This window comes from Metopolophium dirhodum, chromosome 5 (genome assembly GCF_019925205.1).
Source record: "Metopolophium dirhodum isolate CAU chromosome 5, ASM1992520v1, whole genome shotgun sequence".
Lineage (NCBI taxonomy): Eukaryota > Metazoa > Arthropoda > Insecta > Hemiptera > Aphididae > Metopolophium > Metopolophium dirhodum.
In genome coordinates this window covers 2267618-2286111 of record NC_083564.1, presented here as the reverse complement: position 1 = coordinate 2286111, position 18494 = coordinate 2267618, and the positions used below count along the sequence as shown (strand labels likewise).

The window sequence follows — 18494 nt, the reverse complement described above, 5'->3', positions numbered from 1 at the left end:
TTTCTATTTGTAGTAAATATTATCAACGACAAGGAAGTTAGTTAAATCCTTTTCATTTAATTTTCGAAAAGAAACATAGGTAAGGTATATGCATATTTTTTTTTGTGAATGGTTTCGAAGATATTATATCCAGAAGTGGTTAAGAAGCATGTGCTCATGCTATTAGGTGTACAATTTGTATGCATCAAAAATGGGTATTATAAAAATAATTTCAACTATTAAATATGTATTCTTAATTGGTGGGGGAGGTACCTATGTAATTTAAATTTGTGTGTTAAATCATGACCTAGCGGTGGCCCGTTTTGTGTCCGTTACTCGCAACCGGTTTTTGATTGGTTCCCCAAACATCTGTTCACAGTTAAACAGCACTGTTGCAAATACAAAATAAGTTCTAAATTGTTTTATTAACATGTACACAAGCGTTCCGTACATAAAAGTGGGAGTTATCACAACAACAAGCTGTGTGGTGGAGGAAGTTTTGAATATGCGACTGGTCATGATCTTAACTATTATATTCATTTAGTTTTTCAATAAATATTAGAATTTGTTAATAGATTTTTTTTTAATTATTTTCTTTTATAATTAAATTATAGGTTCTTTGCCAGCCTACAGGTCAAATGATGATTTAACATTGTTCAATACTTTAAGAGAATTTGTAAGTTATTCTAATAATTGACTTTTTAATGTTTTATTGGGTTGTAATATAATAGATTTAGAAGTGCTCAGGATTATTTTTAAGATAACGTATGGAATCAAATATTATAACCATTGTGGATGCTATTAGGGATTATTATTAAATCATGATTTATATTGATCATAATTTGTAACGAAAAACAAATAAATTACATTATTTATTTATATGTCGGAGTACAATCAATGAAATGAACAAAATTATTATAAATAAATATCAAATAGGTAAAATAAATTCAATTATGTCTTACAAATGCCTAACAGCACATTTTACGCCCAGCAGATCACGTTTAGCTCCGTTAGTTTAAAAATTAGAGAGAATTGACCTCTTATTGGATTTAAAGGTAAAATTATTATCTAGGACACCTTAGGCTTTTTATTATATTTTAATTTTAAAGAGAGTTGAGTATTTTAAAATTGTAAATTGTTTGTACATCTTAAAATACTCATAACTAGCTTTAAAATTATTATATAACAAAAAGCCTTATGAAATACGCTAGATAATATCTTATTTTAAATTTTATAATTTTATAATTCACTAATTTTTAAAATAACAGAGAGAAATGTGATTTTTTGAGTGTAAAATTTGGTATGTCAGATAATGACAACAAATGCCTGTGTAGCGTCATCTTTAGGAAAAATAAAACATAGCAGGCTTAGCAACTTTGATAAAATCAATGATATACATATATGTTAAACTTAATAATAAGTTATTCTATATTAATAGGTATTAACTTATTATTAAGTTTAATATCTATGATGCATCTGTTGTTCAAATCATTGACATATTTTTTTTATATTAATATAATATTGTCAATAGATAAAATTAATTTCTGTGATTATAGAACAAGAAGATAGTAACAGATACTTATCAATTTTCTTTATTCAATGTACCGATTATAATATATTATGTATAAATGTATAATAGACACTGAAAAGCTGGGAGGACATGTCCCCTCTTTGCCGCCCTTGTATATTAATCAAAAAAAACATATACCAATCTTTTTACAAATTCGGGGACCTAAGCACCTCTTAATTAGTGGCATTGGTTTTAATTAATTAATTTTTTTTTTTTTATAGTTTCCTCAAGCTTCAATGATGCAACTCAATGATATGTTAAAAAAAGTAAAAGATGCCCAAAATATTGAACAATGAAATATAACAATAATTATTTTTTTTGTTATACTAAGAATAAGTATGAATTTACTCATATAACTATATATTAATTTGATTGTATATTATACACACTATTTGTGATTTCTATAATAAATGTAATATTTCTATAATATAACTAATTTGGTATTTCATTTATAAAATAAAAATATTTTATTTAAACAAATTCAGGATTTTATCTGTACCTGATGAGTAATAATGACGTGATTACTTATAAATCTTCTAAATGCACAATCTTTTCTTTATTATTTCTTTTTTTGGGGGGGTTTTTGAGGCTTCAATATCTGAAGTCATTAGTCTGTGGAACTGTGGGGAGGGTACTGTTTTGAACACGTGTGCGTTTGTTTTTGCAGATTTTTTAGTGGGCACCCTTAGGTATCTGCCATGCTCGGGTGGGGGATGGCGGCCTCTCTCCGGACACCGTGACTGTCCGAAGAAAAATCCCGCCCGTGGTCGAGTTCGAATCGGCGACAGTGTGCATCACAACCGACGCCTTAGTCCGCTTGGCCACTCCGTCCCCCTTTATTATTTTTGTTAGTAATACAGTGAGCTAAACTAGCTTTAGCAAAATAAAATTCCATGCATTAATTAATAATTATTGACGGTAAGTTAATAACAGCTAGTAACGTTGTCGTACCATATGACCATTTTGAGTTAAAATTAACCTAAATATTTTGAAAATTTCTTAGTGTAGAAAATTATGATATCTGTTATTGTGAAAAGTTACAAAAAATAATTTAAATCATCTTTCTTTGTTAAAATATCCAAATTGAAAAGTTTATAAAAAAAAATGCATTTGTATTTTTGAGATTTTTAGGTTTTTGTGAGTATAACTTATGAGGAATTTGCAAGTTTTCACTATAAAATATTTAGAAAAATGTTCAAGTTACAAAACAGAGTATATTTACATAAAGATTTAAACACATCTTGCAGAAATACACAGAGAATTGTTGTGAGAAATATACTATTTCATAGAATGTATAAAATTATTATTCTTATTTCTCATAGGGACACTAACAATTATAAGCTCCCATTAATATTCTACAGAATATTAAGCCATCTCTGATAATTCATACTAACTATAAATATTAAATATTAAATAATATACAGATAAAAAATAACTTTTGTCAAACTTCCAATATTTTAAATTTTTATATAAACGTTATTTTCTGACTCAAATATCCAGAACCATTACTAAATTTTTAGATTCTGAGCGAAGCGATGAATGTATTGATTCTACAATGATGTGTGTTTTTTTTTTAATTTTTTAATTTTTTTTTTTATTTTTGTGTCTGTCATCACCTTTTAGGACAGTAAAAGTGCTTGGATTTTCTTCAATAGTAACTTTTCTGATAGGAAAGTGAATCTAGTTGGTACTTTGGGGGGTCAAAAGTAAAAATTTCCCAGTAGTTTTCACAAGCGACGTGAAAAACAAAAGAAAAATTAAGGAAAAACGGGAATTTTTACGCAAAATCTGTTTTCGAGAAAATCGATTTTGGTTTTTGGTGTAACTCTAAAACAAATGACCGTAGGGACATGAAATTTTGACTGAATGTTTATATTAGCATTTTCTATACACCATAAAATTTTGAAAATATTTTGACTCTTTTTGAGCTGTTTACGGTCATTGTCAGTTTTCAATTTTTTTAGTTTTTTTTTCTATAAATATCAATAAAATTTTATCTGTTGAGTAAAAATGCTTGAAAATTTAATAGAAGGCTCTTAGGTTATTGTTTCAAAGGCAGATGAAAAAAATTAAAAATCCTTAGTCACAGTTTTTAATTATAAGCATTTAAAGTTCAAATTTTGACAAAATACGGAAAAATCACGAAAAATAGCAAATTATTTTGATGAGAATTCATAAAAATTTTTCTTTTTAAATCTAAGATTTGAAAATGTAATATAAGATTACTCATAAGTTTGTCTACCTTTATCAAAAAAAAAAAAATGTCTAGAAGAAACTTAAATTAAATTTTTATGAGCGTCTGAAATTTATATTTTTACAACATTTGATATTTACTCGATTTCTCATGTAACAATTTTTTTATTTTATTGTAATTAAAAAACGAATGACTGTAGATACTTGAAAATTTCACTGAATGTTTATATTAACATTTTCTATACACCATAACATTTTGAAAATATTTTGACTCTTTTTGAGCTGTTTACGGACATTGTCAGTTTTCAATTTTTTTAGTTTTTCTTTCTATAAATATCAATCAATTTTTATTTGTTGGGTAAAAAAGCGTGAAAATTTAATATAAGGCTCCTGATATATCGTTCTAATAGCAGTTGAAAAATATTAAAAATACATATGCACAAATTTTTTTTATAAGCATTTAAAGTTCAAATTTTGACAACATTTATCAAATTTATAATTTATTAATTATTTTGTGGTTAAAAATGTATAAAATGTTTAACTTTTATGGCTAAAGATTGAAAATTTAAAACAAGGCTCCGAGTAAATAGGTTATATATAAATTACTTTATTCACAATAATATCATCAAATATACTTGGTAAAATCATAGGCTGATTGACCGTTTTCGCTCAGAATCGTTTTTCTTATACAATGATATTATATCATTGAATTCAAATTTAACACCATCCATTACAGTGACCCACTTGTAACCTACTGTACAGCAGAGCGACATCCACTTATCCACCTTTTTTTATTTAACGCAATGGAATTGAAAATGAAAAATATATACTATAAACTACAAAGTCAAATTATTTAAAAATTAGTATTAGATAATATAATTATATAAATGAAGATTTAAGACATGCCTATTACGGAGTAAAATATTTTTGTTTTTTGTATTGTCAACAATTTTTTTTTTCCAGAGAAATTCTGATCAAAGCATTATACAATGCAAGTACGAGTTTTTTTAATAGTTAGACCACTGGTATGTTTAATAAGATTAATATTATAAAAACAGATTAATTTAAATTGTTTGTCCATAAAACAAAATCAAAAACATTTTCACAGCAGAGGTTAACAAAATATAATGTTCAATCTGATGGAGTGCTATATTAATAAGATTGTATAAAATTTAATTAAAAACAAATACAGATATTTACATGAATATTGAGAAACATTTATACTGTATACCGTGTATGTAGTATACAACAGACTTCTTACCGTTTTTCACAAATTCATCACAATTGGTTATTTTAAAGTGTGTTCATTTTTTGACATCAAATAAAATAAATATTAAATTGTAATTTATATTCTTCATGAATTAAGTCATGTTTGCAAATCGCAATATTTTATTAGGAGTAAGGATATTATACAATATAATGCCAAAATCTTTGAAGAAGCTACCATATCAGCTAAAGGGATTATATCTAAAACGTATTCAAAAACAGATACATATGCTAATCCAACCATCGAATGAGCCTTGCAGGCAGTTGACAATATCAATTGGTAACCAAAACTTCTAAGTTGGTAGGTATAACTAATATACCTAATTATTATTTTTTATTTAACTTCATACTAATTATTCAAATTAAATTACTATAGACAAATGCACTAGGAATTGAAATATGTTATATTATAATTTATTTTAAACGCCCTGACTACTTATTACCATGTGCGTGTCGTTTAGTAAAAGATTATATTTTGTTGCATAAAAAAATTATCGTATCAAATATAAACAATTATCAACAATTCAAATTTAATATTTTTATAAGAATTTTTAACCATTGATGTTAATATTGATTAAAATAGCAAAATATACCTACACTGAAGTTGTTGATAATTGTTTTGTAAACTAATATTACTCACATATTTTTCAGGAAACAATTTTAAAAAGGTTAAACATATAAAAAATAACAACCATATCAATATAAAAAATTTTATTTGTTGAAGACTTACACTAAAATGTGACTAGGTTTTAAATCATTGTTTATATTTTGGACAGTGGAAAACTAATAAGATTACCATTAGCAAATACGTTATTCGGGTCTAGCATCTTTTTAGATGCACTGTAAAGCGATAGTACCGTTTTAGACATGTGTTTCTCATACCAATGTGCCCGTAATTTACCCACGCCATGATGATGAGAGATAGACCCTCCAGAAGCCATAATAGTGTCTCGGGCTATGGTTTCAATATGATGGTAAGTTGATACTGGATCATCTAGTCCGGTCCAATTAAATCCAAAATAAAAATAAACGCAACAACCGGAATCGTATGTCTGTGTTACGCGACAGCTAATCAAGTAATACTTGATATTAAGTTCTAAAAGACAAAAAAAATGTTTATCCTAAATGATAGGTCAGTAATGATAAAATAACAATTATATTATTCACTTACTATTGCATTCATTTGCTACAGTTTTTTTGACATTTTCACATAAACTGAGAGTTTTATCCCAGGATACTGATGTTTCAAACGATTCAGCTACAACTCTATATTCTAACGCGAGATCCTAAATATTATTTTCATTAGAATTTATCAATCAACTTAATAAAAATATTAAAAGTATTAAATTATTTTTCTTACACGTATATAAGCTATAACAAAGGTCAGCATATAACCACGTTCTCCATTTCTCTCTCCTGCAGTTACACCACCAAAAGACACAGCTATTTTAGCGATGCAACTTCTATGTGAAACTACTTTAGACCGTTTACCTAGAACAAAATTACCATTACTAGTAAGTTGTACATAGGTAGAACACAATAGCGGAACCACCTTTTTGAACACAATTGCAAATATTTTTACTTGTCATGTAATATTGCCATATGATTAACACTGAACACAAAAAAAGTCATAATAATTTAATAGTTATAACATGATGCATTTTTTGACAAATATTGCTGGTGAGTGGTGGCAGATTATTTTTAATTTAAATTAGTAGCAAAAACTTAACATGATTAAAAAAAATAAGATAATTGTTATTTAAAAAAAAATATTTTAATGATTTGTCAATTATGTAAATCAATCATTATAGTTATGATTACTTTAACTTATAAATTAAAATATTTTTCCTAAGTACATGTTACCACTTTCCAGTTATTTTTAGACACCTCATAATATTCGTATTTCTCTGTTAAAGCTGCTAGTAACAATTAAAAAGATGTGGAAGTACTTAATAATATTTATTATGATTACATTTTTTTTCCCGTAGTTTTAATTTATTGATTTCATCATTGTCAATATTTGTGATTGGGTTTCCTTCAACACTTGTTTGCAATTATATGCATTTTAAGCATAAAGTATTATTTTTTCCATCCAATGTTAATCATTTGCAATCGAGTTATCAAAAAGGTAAAACATTCGCTATCCTATAGCATTGGTGGTATATTGATAATACTATCAAATGGTAGGTAAAAAAATCACCTTCAAAAAGGAGTGTCATAACACAAATAGACTCTAAACGAAAACCACAAACATGAGTCAAGTAAGTTTTCTTGAAAGTATCTAACAAGTTTCCAAATGTGTTTTCAACAGGACGTAACGCCTGGCCAAATCTGAACTGTGTGTTATCCATTAATCGTATAGACACAGGTTGACATCTCTACAGATTTAAATGTAATTATTTAATTAAATAGTTTAATTGTGAAGATAATATTTAAAACATACTTGTTTGGCTACTTCTCTCATACATTTTACTCCTGATTCAAAATCAGGAAAAACCACAGAATCATAAACACGACAATCTGGAAGAGGTCGAATTTTTAAGGTCACTTCTGTAATTATGCCTAATGTACCTGAAATATAAAAACAGTAATCAATTTAAAATATTGTTGATTATAAATTTTAAACAAACAAACCTTCTGACCCTAATACGATTTGTTGAAAATCGGGTCCACTTGACATTCTTGGGACCTTACTGTTTTTTTCGACCACCCCTCTGCAAGTGACCATTTTAGCATCAATTACTAAATCTTCAATGTTGCCATACACATTTTTCTTCATGCCCGACGCTCTAGTAGCGACCCAACCACCTAAACTGATTTGTTTAACACACATTACTGATCATAAGTTTCTTCCAGTAAATAATAATACTAAAAATACAGCTATATTCAATAAATACATGCATGTTTCAATACTAAAAATAAAATAAAAATGTATTAATACATTTAAACAACGCACACAAAATGTGACTAAAATACTAAACTAAATCAAACGATTGTAATACTTATAAATAGTAAATACAATAAAAGGAAACTTACTACTTTAATGATTGCTACAAAGGCTACACTCGAGTTTTTTTTTTTTTATTTCAATGAATACCTAGAAAACTCATAAGAGTCGGGTTCATGTCCACATGTATAGCCTCGTTTGTTTAGTTCTCGTTCTAAATCTTGACCAATGACTCCGGCTTCAAAGCATACCAGTAAGTTTGATTCATCCAACCACAATAAACGGTTCTGTAGAAAAGAAAAAAAATGTATCAAAGCCAAGTTTAATGTTTTTGATATTGCAATATCATACGTATTAGTATATTTACCATTTGTGAAGTGTCCACACTGACTATACATCTATTTTCATTAGCAGGACACGATACTGCCCCAGATACATTAGTTCCACCGCCAAACGGAACAAGTACAATGTTATGCACATTGACTAATTCAACTATGCTTACAACATCGTTATGATTTGCTTAAATAAAAAATATTCTTGTTGCAATAAACAACTATCACAAAACAACTCAAAACTAAATAATACATACCAGGCCAGACTACTAAATCACAAATGCGTGGAAAACATTTACCATATCTGAGGGAATAAATATCATAAAGTGTTTGTCCATGGGATCGCAAAAGTCTAGCTGAGCTGTCAGTTGTATGGTCAATTTTCATTTCTTTTAAGATGTTTAATAATTCTGAAAAAGTATTAAAAATTATTTTGTAATAAATTATATGCAAAAATCATTCCATTAAATAAAACTGGTACAAACTCGTAGATACACGGGAAGATGGAATCTCTATGGAACTGAACTTCTCTCTAGGCACATTCCTTAGAGTTAGGTCAATATTTAATACTTGTTGGACCCATTGAGTAAAAAAAGGCAAATCTGTTTCTCCAATTGAATACCTAATTGGGAAAAATTCATCATTAATTGTACAACTGTTTTGTATTTCAATTGGTTCAAGAATAAAAGACATTCAACAACTCAAAACGAATTGAGAAACTAAAATAGCATTCACCTATTGCCAGTAAAACGAATCATTCCCTGTTCGGTAACTTTAAACTTTGAATCTCTATATCCCCAGCCGTTCCACTTCAAGACTTCTGACCTGAAGAAAAAAAATATTTGATATTTAAACACAAGTTGTGGTAGGTATGCACTATACGTACAGTTTATTTTACATTAAGTTGTTAGGTCTACCGTTTATGTTATTACCTACCTGTTTTTTGGTATGACACTCTGAACCTTAGTGTTGGCCAGAGGCGAAGAGGAGATTTTAACAGTTTCATTGGATTCCTTTTCATCCATGGGGAAGTGTCAAATGTTTGCGATCTAGACTATTCAAATACTTGCACTAGAAAGCCTCGGATCCAGTAAAAAGTTGTTGAAACGTGTTATTATTTAGTAGTAACAATTAAGTATTGTAACTTAATGAATAGTGTGTAATGTGCACCGACTACTATGACCATAGACTAACTATACAGACGTACAGCGTGCTCTGCAAACTGTAAATTGTGAATTGTATATTTTCGTATTTAACTAAATAGGTATTTGGCATAATATGTTGTGCAGTTAACTATAGAGTCGTCGACTGCCACAGAAAAGTAAGTGCCTGCGCGCTTCAGCGACTTCTAACCGCAAACAAGTACAGTGTAAGTGTACAACTACCGACCGGCGAGTAAAACACGTCGAACTGCTAAAGAGTAACACCTAACACCACGAGAAAATTGAAAATACTACACCAACATACTATAGAGTGTTATAGACTATAATATTGACCATGATAAATAATCAATATTTATAATATTTATATCATGACGATCTATTTTGTCAAGAGTACGACGTTCAGCGCTCCTAGCGGCCGCGCTTAACATCATTCGCTCTTCAGTGACGGACGGACGACGGTACGCAACGAGGTGGAGGTGGAGGTGGATATTCGAATCTTCGTCTCGACGGTATGGATCGGCCGTCTCGTCGTCGTCGTCGTCGTGTTCGTCACGATAAAAGACAATAACAATTGAAATTGATAACGGACAAAGGTGTGTAATCACTTTAATCAGACAGGGCCGATGGCGAAAAAGACAACAGTCAACAATAATATTATACAGTGATATAGAGTTGTTGTACACACAAACGAGTAACGACGGCCAACGTAAACACAAATCGCGATGATGATGATCTCTCGCGGCGGAGTGACGTTTGCTGGCCGATCAGAATAATTCGCGGCGGAGTGACGTTTGCTGGGCCGATCAGAATAATTCGCGGGGAGTGACGTTTGCTGGCCGATCAGAATAATTCGCGGTATTCAGTGTGCACAGTTTGCATCCGTTCTTTTCGCGCACCCCGGAAGTGCGGAAATGCGTTTGAAATGGAAGCCTACTATATGTGGGAGCGGGTCCATCTAACCGAGGACATGAGTCGGTCGTGCAGCTCCTGCGACTGTGTCACGTATTCGTATTTTTTGATATCAGTCTTCCTGTTCACATTGGGCTCCATCATATCGGTGTTCTCGTTCGGGGCGTTCGACGACACTGTATTCGCCAACCTGGGCCACATGTGGATGGTTGGACCGCTGTGCATCTGTTCGGCCGTCATGATCGGCATCAGGAACGTACTGTATTTGCGGAGGCGCCGCGTCATCGACATGGTCATCCGCCAACAGATAGAGGTAACAACCACAGCCATTTGTTATTGTTTGATTATTTATTTTCTGTGTGCCCCAGGACATACGATCTCAACAGGGGCAGTTGGCGGACGCTCAACAACAGTATTCGTTGCCGATACGCACGGTTAGCGAACTTACCTTGCCCCCGTCTTACGAACAGTTGATTGGCAGCCACAGCGAAGAGGGAAGTGACCTACCACCACCGTCATACGAAGAAGCTATTGTCAGCATGTCCAAGGAAACAACCAAAAGTGACAACATTATTGTCCTTAATTATTCTGTTAAATAGTTTAGTGAGCTTGACTTAATTGCGGGGTGGCGTTTGATGGAAATAATTACATCATCAACTAGAATTTTATTCCAGAAAACTTATTTTCCACTTTGGACATAATGTCTTTCTCGAAAATAATAATAAAAAATTGTTTATACAATTAACCAATCAAAACATTGGTAAAAATTACAATCGTTTTTTAAAATTAGATCTAAATTGATTTTACCTACCAAAAATAAAAATATAATCCCCATTCTTATTTGTAAATAATTACTCTGTATGTTCAACAGTTTTTGTTTTTAATATTGGCTGTATGAATGTTACTAAACGACATTCTTCGCTATACAAATTACAAATACATTGAAGACATGCATACATAGGAAAATTATCGACATTTTATTCAACATATTTTTGTTTTATGAAGTTTTTTTATAATTTGTTATCTTATTCAAGAGAAAAATTTCAATATTAGGATTTAAAAGGTCTGATTTAAATGTGTATTTAATGGCGATACGACTGGTTATATATTATTAGGATTTAGAAAGTTGAACAATTTAATAGTTAAATTGTAGTTTTGTTGTTGTAGATAAATCAATACAATTTCCTATTTTTTGACATTACTTAAGTATCTCAGCTTTATAAGTATTATTAAACAATAACGAGCATAAAATTTTTTTTGATGTCTTTGAAAAAAATCTGTTTTAATAATTAAAAGTAATAGCACTAAATTAAGTGTTTACTAACCTATATGATTAATGTATACAATTTATTTTTGGAAACAGTATTATATACAATCAACAGACTTGCCAGTCTTTTAAATTAAAAATTAAATTAAATCAAATTTTTGCTGCTGATTTTCCATTTATAGGATTTATTTTTGTAGACCAAGTTATCATATTTTTATTCTGTGATTAATAATCTGAATAATTCTAATATAAGACTAAGTATTCATAATTATATTCTAGAAAGTACTTAATTTTAAAACTTACTTAATATTTATTAATTTCTCGATATGAAATAGAATAAATAATAATTCACTTTGCGATTTATTATGTTCAAGAGCTAATAATTATACTACATTTTTAGGATAAATAATTTTGCATGTAATACATCAGAGTTATTTATACCGTTAAGTTTATTTAAAATCATTTAAAGTTAATATAAACATGAACCAAACTAATCATTAATGATAGGCTATGAGCTTTTTGATGTGAATTATTAAAAAAAAAAAAAAAAAGAATGATACAAGTTTAGTCAATTACTCGATAAGAACCCATTATCTAATGTGTTATTAATTAAAATATGTACTAGATGTTAATAGTTTACTATATTAGTTAAATATTTGACGGTTATCTTTAGGAAACCAGTACTGTATTGTGCAGAAATAGATTCTTCCTCTATAAATAAGTTTTAAATATTAACATCAAATTTTTCAATAATATGGTTCTGTATGCACTCCATTTATCTTGAGATACCGTAAGCATAGCCATATTATGTTTCCACTGAACTTATAAAATTGTACCAACCAATATTTCTGTAGAAAATGATCTCATGCAATTTCTCCTCTGGATGGTTCTAATATTTATTAATACAATAAATTTTGAATTTGTTAATATTCCCATGTTCTAATTTTACTAAAAAATAATAATATATATACTAATTAGTAATTAATACTATTAATGACTAGTCTTCCTTTATTGTTGTGTCCATAACCATGCCATCTTGAACTTGTAAATCATGAATGGAGATTAACCAACAGTAGTTATTATCGTTAATTGATACTAATATCTCTCAGTATTGTACTTATTTCTATGAAATCTTTTCCAGTTTATTATTATCAAATGTATTATGTATAACGCTAACTGAATAAATTATGAATAGTCATTAGGTTGCTTATGAGGGTATATACTATATTGTGCTTTAGATTTAAAAACAGTTAGAATAATATAGTATTTTTTCTAGACTATTAACATTTCTTTACAAATTACGCTCACAATTTATAATTTTCCATATCAAACTAATAAAGCTATTGTTGTTGTCTTAAGTATATTATATATAATTTTTGTTCTATTAGCCAACCAATCACGCATAAATCATAACGAAATATTAAGTCAATTGTTATGACAAGTTATGTCACAGGCCAGATACTGTAATTAATAAATTAGTCGCTAATTTTATATTCTAGCAATAACATTGTGTACTCTAATTTAGTTACTTTTGTTTACCATTAATCTCACGCCGTAATAATTATTTTTGCTGTCGTTGTCATAAATCAATAATTAACATTAACAAATATGTGATCACTGTGTAATAATTATACCTAGTTGGCAATTGTGATATTTATTTATAAATAATATATATTATATTAATAATAATTATATAATACACGCAAGTAGTATTATAAAAAAATGTTTGAACATGTACTTATGAAATAAATAAAACAATTAACATGTAAAATTGTATTTGTGATTACAGATAATATAATTATTAGAACAAACCCTATTGGATAGATATTTATTTTTCTTCGGTATTTGAAATTTAAATTGAATCCTAATTTACATAAAATAGTATTGAAAATATTTATAAGAATATGAAGGACTATGATGGCCATATTAAATGGCGTTATTGTTTCAAGACAAAATTGTATTTATTGTTCTTTAGCAAATACAAAAAAAAAAGACAATTCGAATATTTTGTTTACATCAAAATCGTTCAAAATGCTTAATCAATTACAGTTACTTCTTCTTTAACCAAAAATTCGACTTTTTCTACCTGTACGTTTTTATCATCTGAATCTAGTTCATCAGTATCAATATCTGAAACAAAATAGTTGGAATGAATAAAACATATATGATAAATATCAATATAATCATAGAGGTATGTCGTCGGCAACAATGTGTAGTTGAATCTTGATACAATAAACGCCCTCATGTGTAAAACATTTATTAGTTATTACATTATTATATTCATGACAATGTGTCAGCAATACTGTGATACAAATATCCCAATTTTTTCTTGTGTTTTCCGATCATTATATGCTTTGATATATGCGACCAATGAGAGGCGGAGAATGTAACACACAGTAAAGAGTGAAGGATATACGTTTTACAACGTTGCTAAAATGCCTATATACTTTTTCATGAATATAGTAACGCGGTAAGTGTTCTATACACAGAGCGTTAATTGTTTAGAATGTATAATGAGATAGAATGACAAAAATGCCATGAACTAATCATTGTAAATACTTCAATATGTCATGTTTTGAGTGGGAAAATTAAACAGAGAATTTCACTTACGACTTCTAATAGCCATTCTTTCAGCCTTTTGTTTATTCCAATCTTCTAAACGTTTGCTGCGGTATTCTTCGAATTCTTTAATCAATTTTCGACGTTTATCGATGACTTCCTATTTAAAAATAAAAATCAAATTATAATCAAATACATTTGTTTTATAATAATTTTATCAATTATACTTTAGAGGCTTTGGTCATTCGCATTTTGTCTTTCGTCTCAAACTGAGAAGTGTATTTTTTCAAACTTTTCTTGGTATCCTTTTGTTGTTTAGCGCTCAACAGAGTAGGAGGTCTAGGTCTCCATTGCATATGACAATAGGTATTTGTATTGAATCTATTCAATATTCTTCCTTGGAATGACCATATCCAATAGCCTGTATCTCCCTAAAAAATATTGATACAACATTAAATCACAAATAAATAAGTGCAATACTGTCGAGATGAAATTAAAAATAATACGTTTAACAAAAATCATAATTGATAAACTCCTCTAAAAGCCAATGAAGTATGAACTGAAGCAATATTACAGTTGATTATTTCATCATTATTTGTGAGGGACATATGTAAAGGGAGAACAAATTTGCAAATTTACATAACTTATTTGAACCAGTATTAGGAACCTTACTCAAATTCTAGTGTAAGTAATCTGACATAAATTAATTACTTGGCAAATTCGTGAAATTGTGTTTGACATAGGTATAATTTTATTAAAATTTCAGGGAGGCAAACATATTTAACATCAATGTGGTGGGATGAGGGGGGGAGCAACACAACTTAAAAACTGTATATTTTATGGGGGGCTAATGGGAAATTTGGATGGTCAAGCTCTCCTGCGATTTGTGCCTATGGTATTTGATATTATTCTTAAGTGATTTTTAATGAAATACCAACTTAACAGTTAATCTATTTAAAACTTGTCTGGTTAAATTAAAATTCAATAAAATGGTATGGGAAATAAATATATTTATACCTTAGTTTTCCACGAACTAACGCCAGTAGCAACAAATCTTCCGGTTGGATCCCATTCAATATCAGTTGCTTTATAATGTTCAGTAGAACACATTGTGGTGAAGTCTGCGGTGTCAACAAATTCCAAAGCACCAGAATCTCGGATTTCGGCAATAACAATATATTGTCCGGCAGGTGACCAAAACAAATGACTGCAGAAATGTTTGTCTAACTTTTCTATAGGATAATAATACAAAAATGTAAAATGTATCAACAGTTGACTAGTATGAATAAACTTTGTTTACATTTTATTGCAATTATTGATTACTTATACTTAATAATAGTACAATCATGATTTGCATATAATATTAAATATTAAATTCATAGGAATATTGCATTCACATGTATGCACATATAAAACTTTTTTTATAAAATTTGAAACCAAACATGTTATGTTTGAAACTAATTATTATAATATTTCAATAAGTTGAACTTACTTAATAAGACTGGAGCTTGACCAGATTTGACATTATAGAAGCTTACACTATTATTGCTAGGTTCACCGTGAATAATTGCAAACTTTGAACCAATTGGTTCCCAAGCAAATGCATGAATTGGTTCTTTAATTTCAACACTGTCCACAGGTATATTTTTCTCTCTCATATGGAATATTTCAAAATTGAAATACATACCCTATAAAAATAAATGAAACTTATTAAGTGTAAAACAGTATTATAACTTATAAGTTATCAAAATCAAAAGACTAGATAAATTCTTACACTGTATTTAACATCTCCCTTCTCACGTTTGATTTTAGCATAACGATCGACTTTAACACATAAATAGTCACCAGCTTTTTGCCAATGGATTTTACAGTCTGCTACATTAAACAAATTGTTAGCTCGGATTTCTTTGCGGCTAAAAACAATATTTAAAAATTAATATATAATAATAATAAAATGTAGGAATATTATTTTTAAAAGAGGATAGAATACATTAATATTGTTTTAATATATATGTAGTTTTTACTAACCTTGGTATCTCTAATAAAACTACTCGAGCCGGTACATCTTTATCTTCAGCAACCCAATAGGCGAGTACATTGTCCCTGGGAGACCAACTAAAATCTCGAATACCGTTGACCGTTATACTTTTCTTATCCAACAAACCGAAAGACTAAAAACAAATATAATTTAATTAAATTTTGTTGAATAAATTGTTTTGCCACTTTTTAAGTACTTACTGGAGTTTCATAAACACTAAGGGTATTATGGCCGATCCGGGCAAAATATTTGTCATCCTTTGACCACCTTAATACATTACCAGCCATTGGAGCATCTGAAATAAATGATCGCTTTTCGGCCCCAGTGCGAATATCAAAAATAGTCAACTTTTGTTCACCATTATCTAATGGAGCATAAGCCACCAGATATCTAAATTAAAAAAACCAGTATGAAACTAATAGAAAATACAATATTTAAAAATATGCATACAAGTGACTTACTGTTCACAAGGAGAAAAATCAACAAATTGTACATTGCGATGAGAGAGCTTTAAAACATTTGTGAAATTTGGTCCTCCCCAAAGGACAACACCTTGCTTGTGTAGTGTTGCTAAGTATGTTCCAAGAGGTGACCACATAATTAGAGATTCAGTCCATTTCTTGAAGAAGAAAAAATCAATGGTATTCATCAAGTAAAAATGATCTAACAATTGTACTTACTTCACGTTCAACTAATTTTGTTGGCTGTGGATTGCTATTCAGCCAAACTTCAATATGACTGTTTACATTATAAACATAATATTGATCAAATGCATCAGGTTCACTTAAGAAATATTGTAGATTAGGCCTTTCTGGGAATGGCTGTAGTGTAGGAGCTTCCCATTTTTCAGGAATGTCGTTATATCTTAAAAATAATAATAATATTAAACATTAGGTATCACTAATAAGGCTATTAGTTTATTTAACTCACTTTTTGTAGTCAGAAAATAAGTTGATTAAAAAAGTATGTTGTTTGTCTAGTTTGTAATTATTAGCTTGCGTAACAGCTTCTAATGCGCTTTCGTGTTTTTCATATTCAATGAATATATAACTAATAAAATAAAACAATGGTTTTATCAAAATTAATGGTAACGTACAAAGTAGAATGTTAAAAGTACTCACCCTTTGGTGTGACCATTCTCAGATTTTGGATAGTAATCGTTGAGAATTTTACCGAACTGTGCGAATATCTTGGTGATAACTACCTTGAGTTTGTCGAAGCGTTCGGGGTTGACTTGGGGAACTCCGTCAACAATAATGACGGTGTCTACGCCATCGGACACTTTGGGTCTCTTCTGCAGTACATCACCGAGCAAATCTAAAAATGACAAACGTCACACGAATGAGTGAAATCTCAAAGTCCGATTATTTCCTGTCTTACCTTCGTCGGTAATATCGTCAACGAAATTTTCCAATTCATTGGCGTCGGCATCGTCCTTGTTGTACTTTCCTCCTCTTTGGCCGTCTTCGTGCTTTTCGGAATCTTTTTTCTTTGCCATGGCAGCTGTCGGGAGTCAACCGAAATAAGTCAAGACGACGGAACGAAAAAAAAGACTGGAAAGCTCTAAAGGTACGAGTAAGTAAGCTTCAATAGACATTAGTCAACATTAGAAAATATATAATTTTTACAGGTTATGTTTCTGATTACGTGTGGAAGCCGCCCGCCGCGGTGGGCCGATGTCGTTGGGTCAGTGTGGCCAATACATTGATATTAAACTTTGTTTGGTCTTTTATCATCATGGGCCAATCGGAGAAGGAGGTCGGTCGTACTTTTTTTATATTAATATAATATTATATTGTTCGCGTTAATTGTCGAAAGCAATAATATTAGCAAATAACAATGCTGGAGGGAAGGGATTAAGCTAAATAGGTTAATAGAGCAACAGGCAACAGCAACAATATTGTTATTATTACGGACTGTTATAGTACGACAAATCATATGACACATTAATCTAGATTAATAAATTTCATATAATCTGTGATAGAACCTGCAATGATCAAACTAAATTCCAATTTAATTTTTAAACTCTGAGTGGAGCGACAGAATTTATCGGTTTTACAAAGATTTGTGTTTTTTTTTCGTGCTCTAATCTTCAAATTCAAATTGGACATGGGTAGTTGATATTAAGGTCATAAATAAAAATTCCCAGTATCTTCCACCCTACGATGTGTGAGAGTTTTTCCTGTTAGGCTAGGAGCAAAATCTAAACGCAAACGCCAAGAGCCACGTCACTTGCAGAGTTATAATCTCGAGACCTTAACTGGAACAATG

General features: G+C 29.7%; 4 protein-coding genes across 4 annotated transcripts in view; 2 read left to right on the top strand and 2 right to left on the bottom strand.

Annotated features, from left to right (window-relative positions):
* The window catches only part of LOC132944288 (transcriptional regulator ATRX homolog), a 29434-nt gene extending 27453 nt beyond the window's left edge, over nt 1-1981 (top strand). The window contains exons 27-28 of the mRNA XM_061013554.1: nt 594-655; nt 1771-1981. Coding sequence (XP_060869537.1) covers nt 594-655; nt 1771-1845 — 137 coding nt within the window. The 3' untranslated portion in view covers nt 1846-1981. The remainder of the gene's footprint in view (nt 1-593; nt 656-1770) is intronic.
* A 3723-nt stretch (nt 1982-5704) lies between these two features.
* On the bottom strand, nt 5705-9779 carry LOC132944194 (alkyldihydroxyacetonephosphate synthase). Its single transcript, XM_061013420.1, has 12 exons — nt 9224-9779; nt 9023-9112; nt 8773-8909; nt 8545-8697; nt 8323-8474; nt 8106-8242; nt 7643-7821; nt 7452-7579; nt 7209-7386; nt 6369-6499; nt 6180-6294; nt 5705-6104 (listed from the first exon to the last, which is right to left on the bottom strand). The coding sequence occupies exons 1-12, from the start codon at nt 9310-9312 to the stop codon at nt 5770-5772; spliced, it is 1824 nt and encodes a 607-aa protein (XP_060869403.1). The 5' UTR covers nt 9313-9779; the 3' UTR covers nt 5705-5769.
* A 156-nt stretch (nt 9780-9935) lies between these two features.
* LOC132944195 (uncharacterized) lies at nt 9936-11027 on the top strand. Its single transcript, XM_061013421.1, has 2 exons — nt 9936-10672; nt 10728-11027. Exons 1-2 carry the CDS (start codon nt 10373-10375, stop codon nt 10956-10958), a joined length of 531 nt encoding a protein of 176 aa, XP_060869404.1. The 5' UTR covers nt 9936-10372; the 3' UTR covers nt 10959-11027.
* A 2357-nt stretch (nt 11028-13384) lies between these two features.
* On the bottom strand, nt 13385-17859 carry LOC132944193 (eukaryotic translation initiation factor 3 subunit B). Its single transcript, XM_061013419.1, has 13 exons — nt 17604-17859; nt 17345-17540; nt 17154-17273; nt 16904-17087; nt 16685-16842; nt 16424-16613; nt 16214-16356; nt 15960-16098; nt 15678-15873; nt 15203-15417; nt 14413-14616; nt 14237-14345; nt 13385-13756 (listed from the first exon to the last, which is right to left on the bottom strand). The coding sequence occupies exons 1-13, from the start codon at nt 17719-17721 to the stop codon at nt 13662-13664; spliced, it is 2067 nt and encodes a 688-aa protein (XP_060869402.1). The 5' UTR covers nt 17722-17859; the 3' UTR covers nt 13385-13661.
* Nucleotides 17860-18494: the final 635 nt, after the last annotated feature.

Coding starts and splice junctions, on each gene's coding strand:
- LOC132944195 (XM_061013421.1), top strand. CDS start 10,373: ATGGAAGCCTACTATATGTGGGAGCGGGTCCATCTAACCGAGGACATG. Junction 10,673..10,727: donor TCATCCGCCAACAGATAGAG/GTAACAACCACA, acceptor TGTGTGCCCCAG/GACATACGATCTCAACAGGG.
- LOC132944194 (XM_061013420.1), bottom strand. CDS start 9,312: ATGGATGAAAAGGAATCCAATGAAACTGTTAAAATCTCCTCTTCGCCT. Junction 8,910..9,022: donor ATTCGTTTTACTGGCAATAG/GTGAATGCTATT, acceptor TTTCCCAATTAG/GTATTCAATTGGAGAAACAG. Junction 7,580..7,642: donor AATCGTATTAGGGTCAGAAG/GTTTGTTTGTTT, acceptor TTTATATTTCAG/GTACATTAGGCATAATTACA.
- LOC132944193 (XM_061013419.1), bottom strand. CDS start 17,721: ATGGCAAAGAAAAAAGATTCCGAAAAGCACGAAGACGGCCAAAGAGGA. Junction 17,088..17,153: donor TTATTTTCTGACTACAAAAA/GTGAGTTAAATA, acceptor ATTATTTTTAAG/ATATAACGACATTCCTGAAA. Junction 14,617..15,202: donor TTAGTTCGTGGAAAACTAAG/GTATAAATATAT, acceptor AATATTTTTTAG/GGAGATACAGGCTATTGGAT.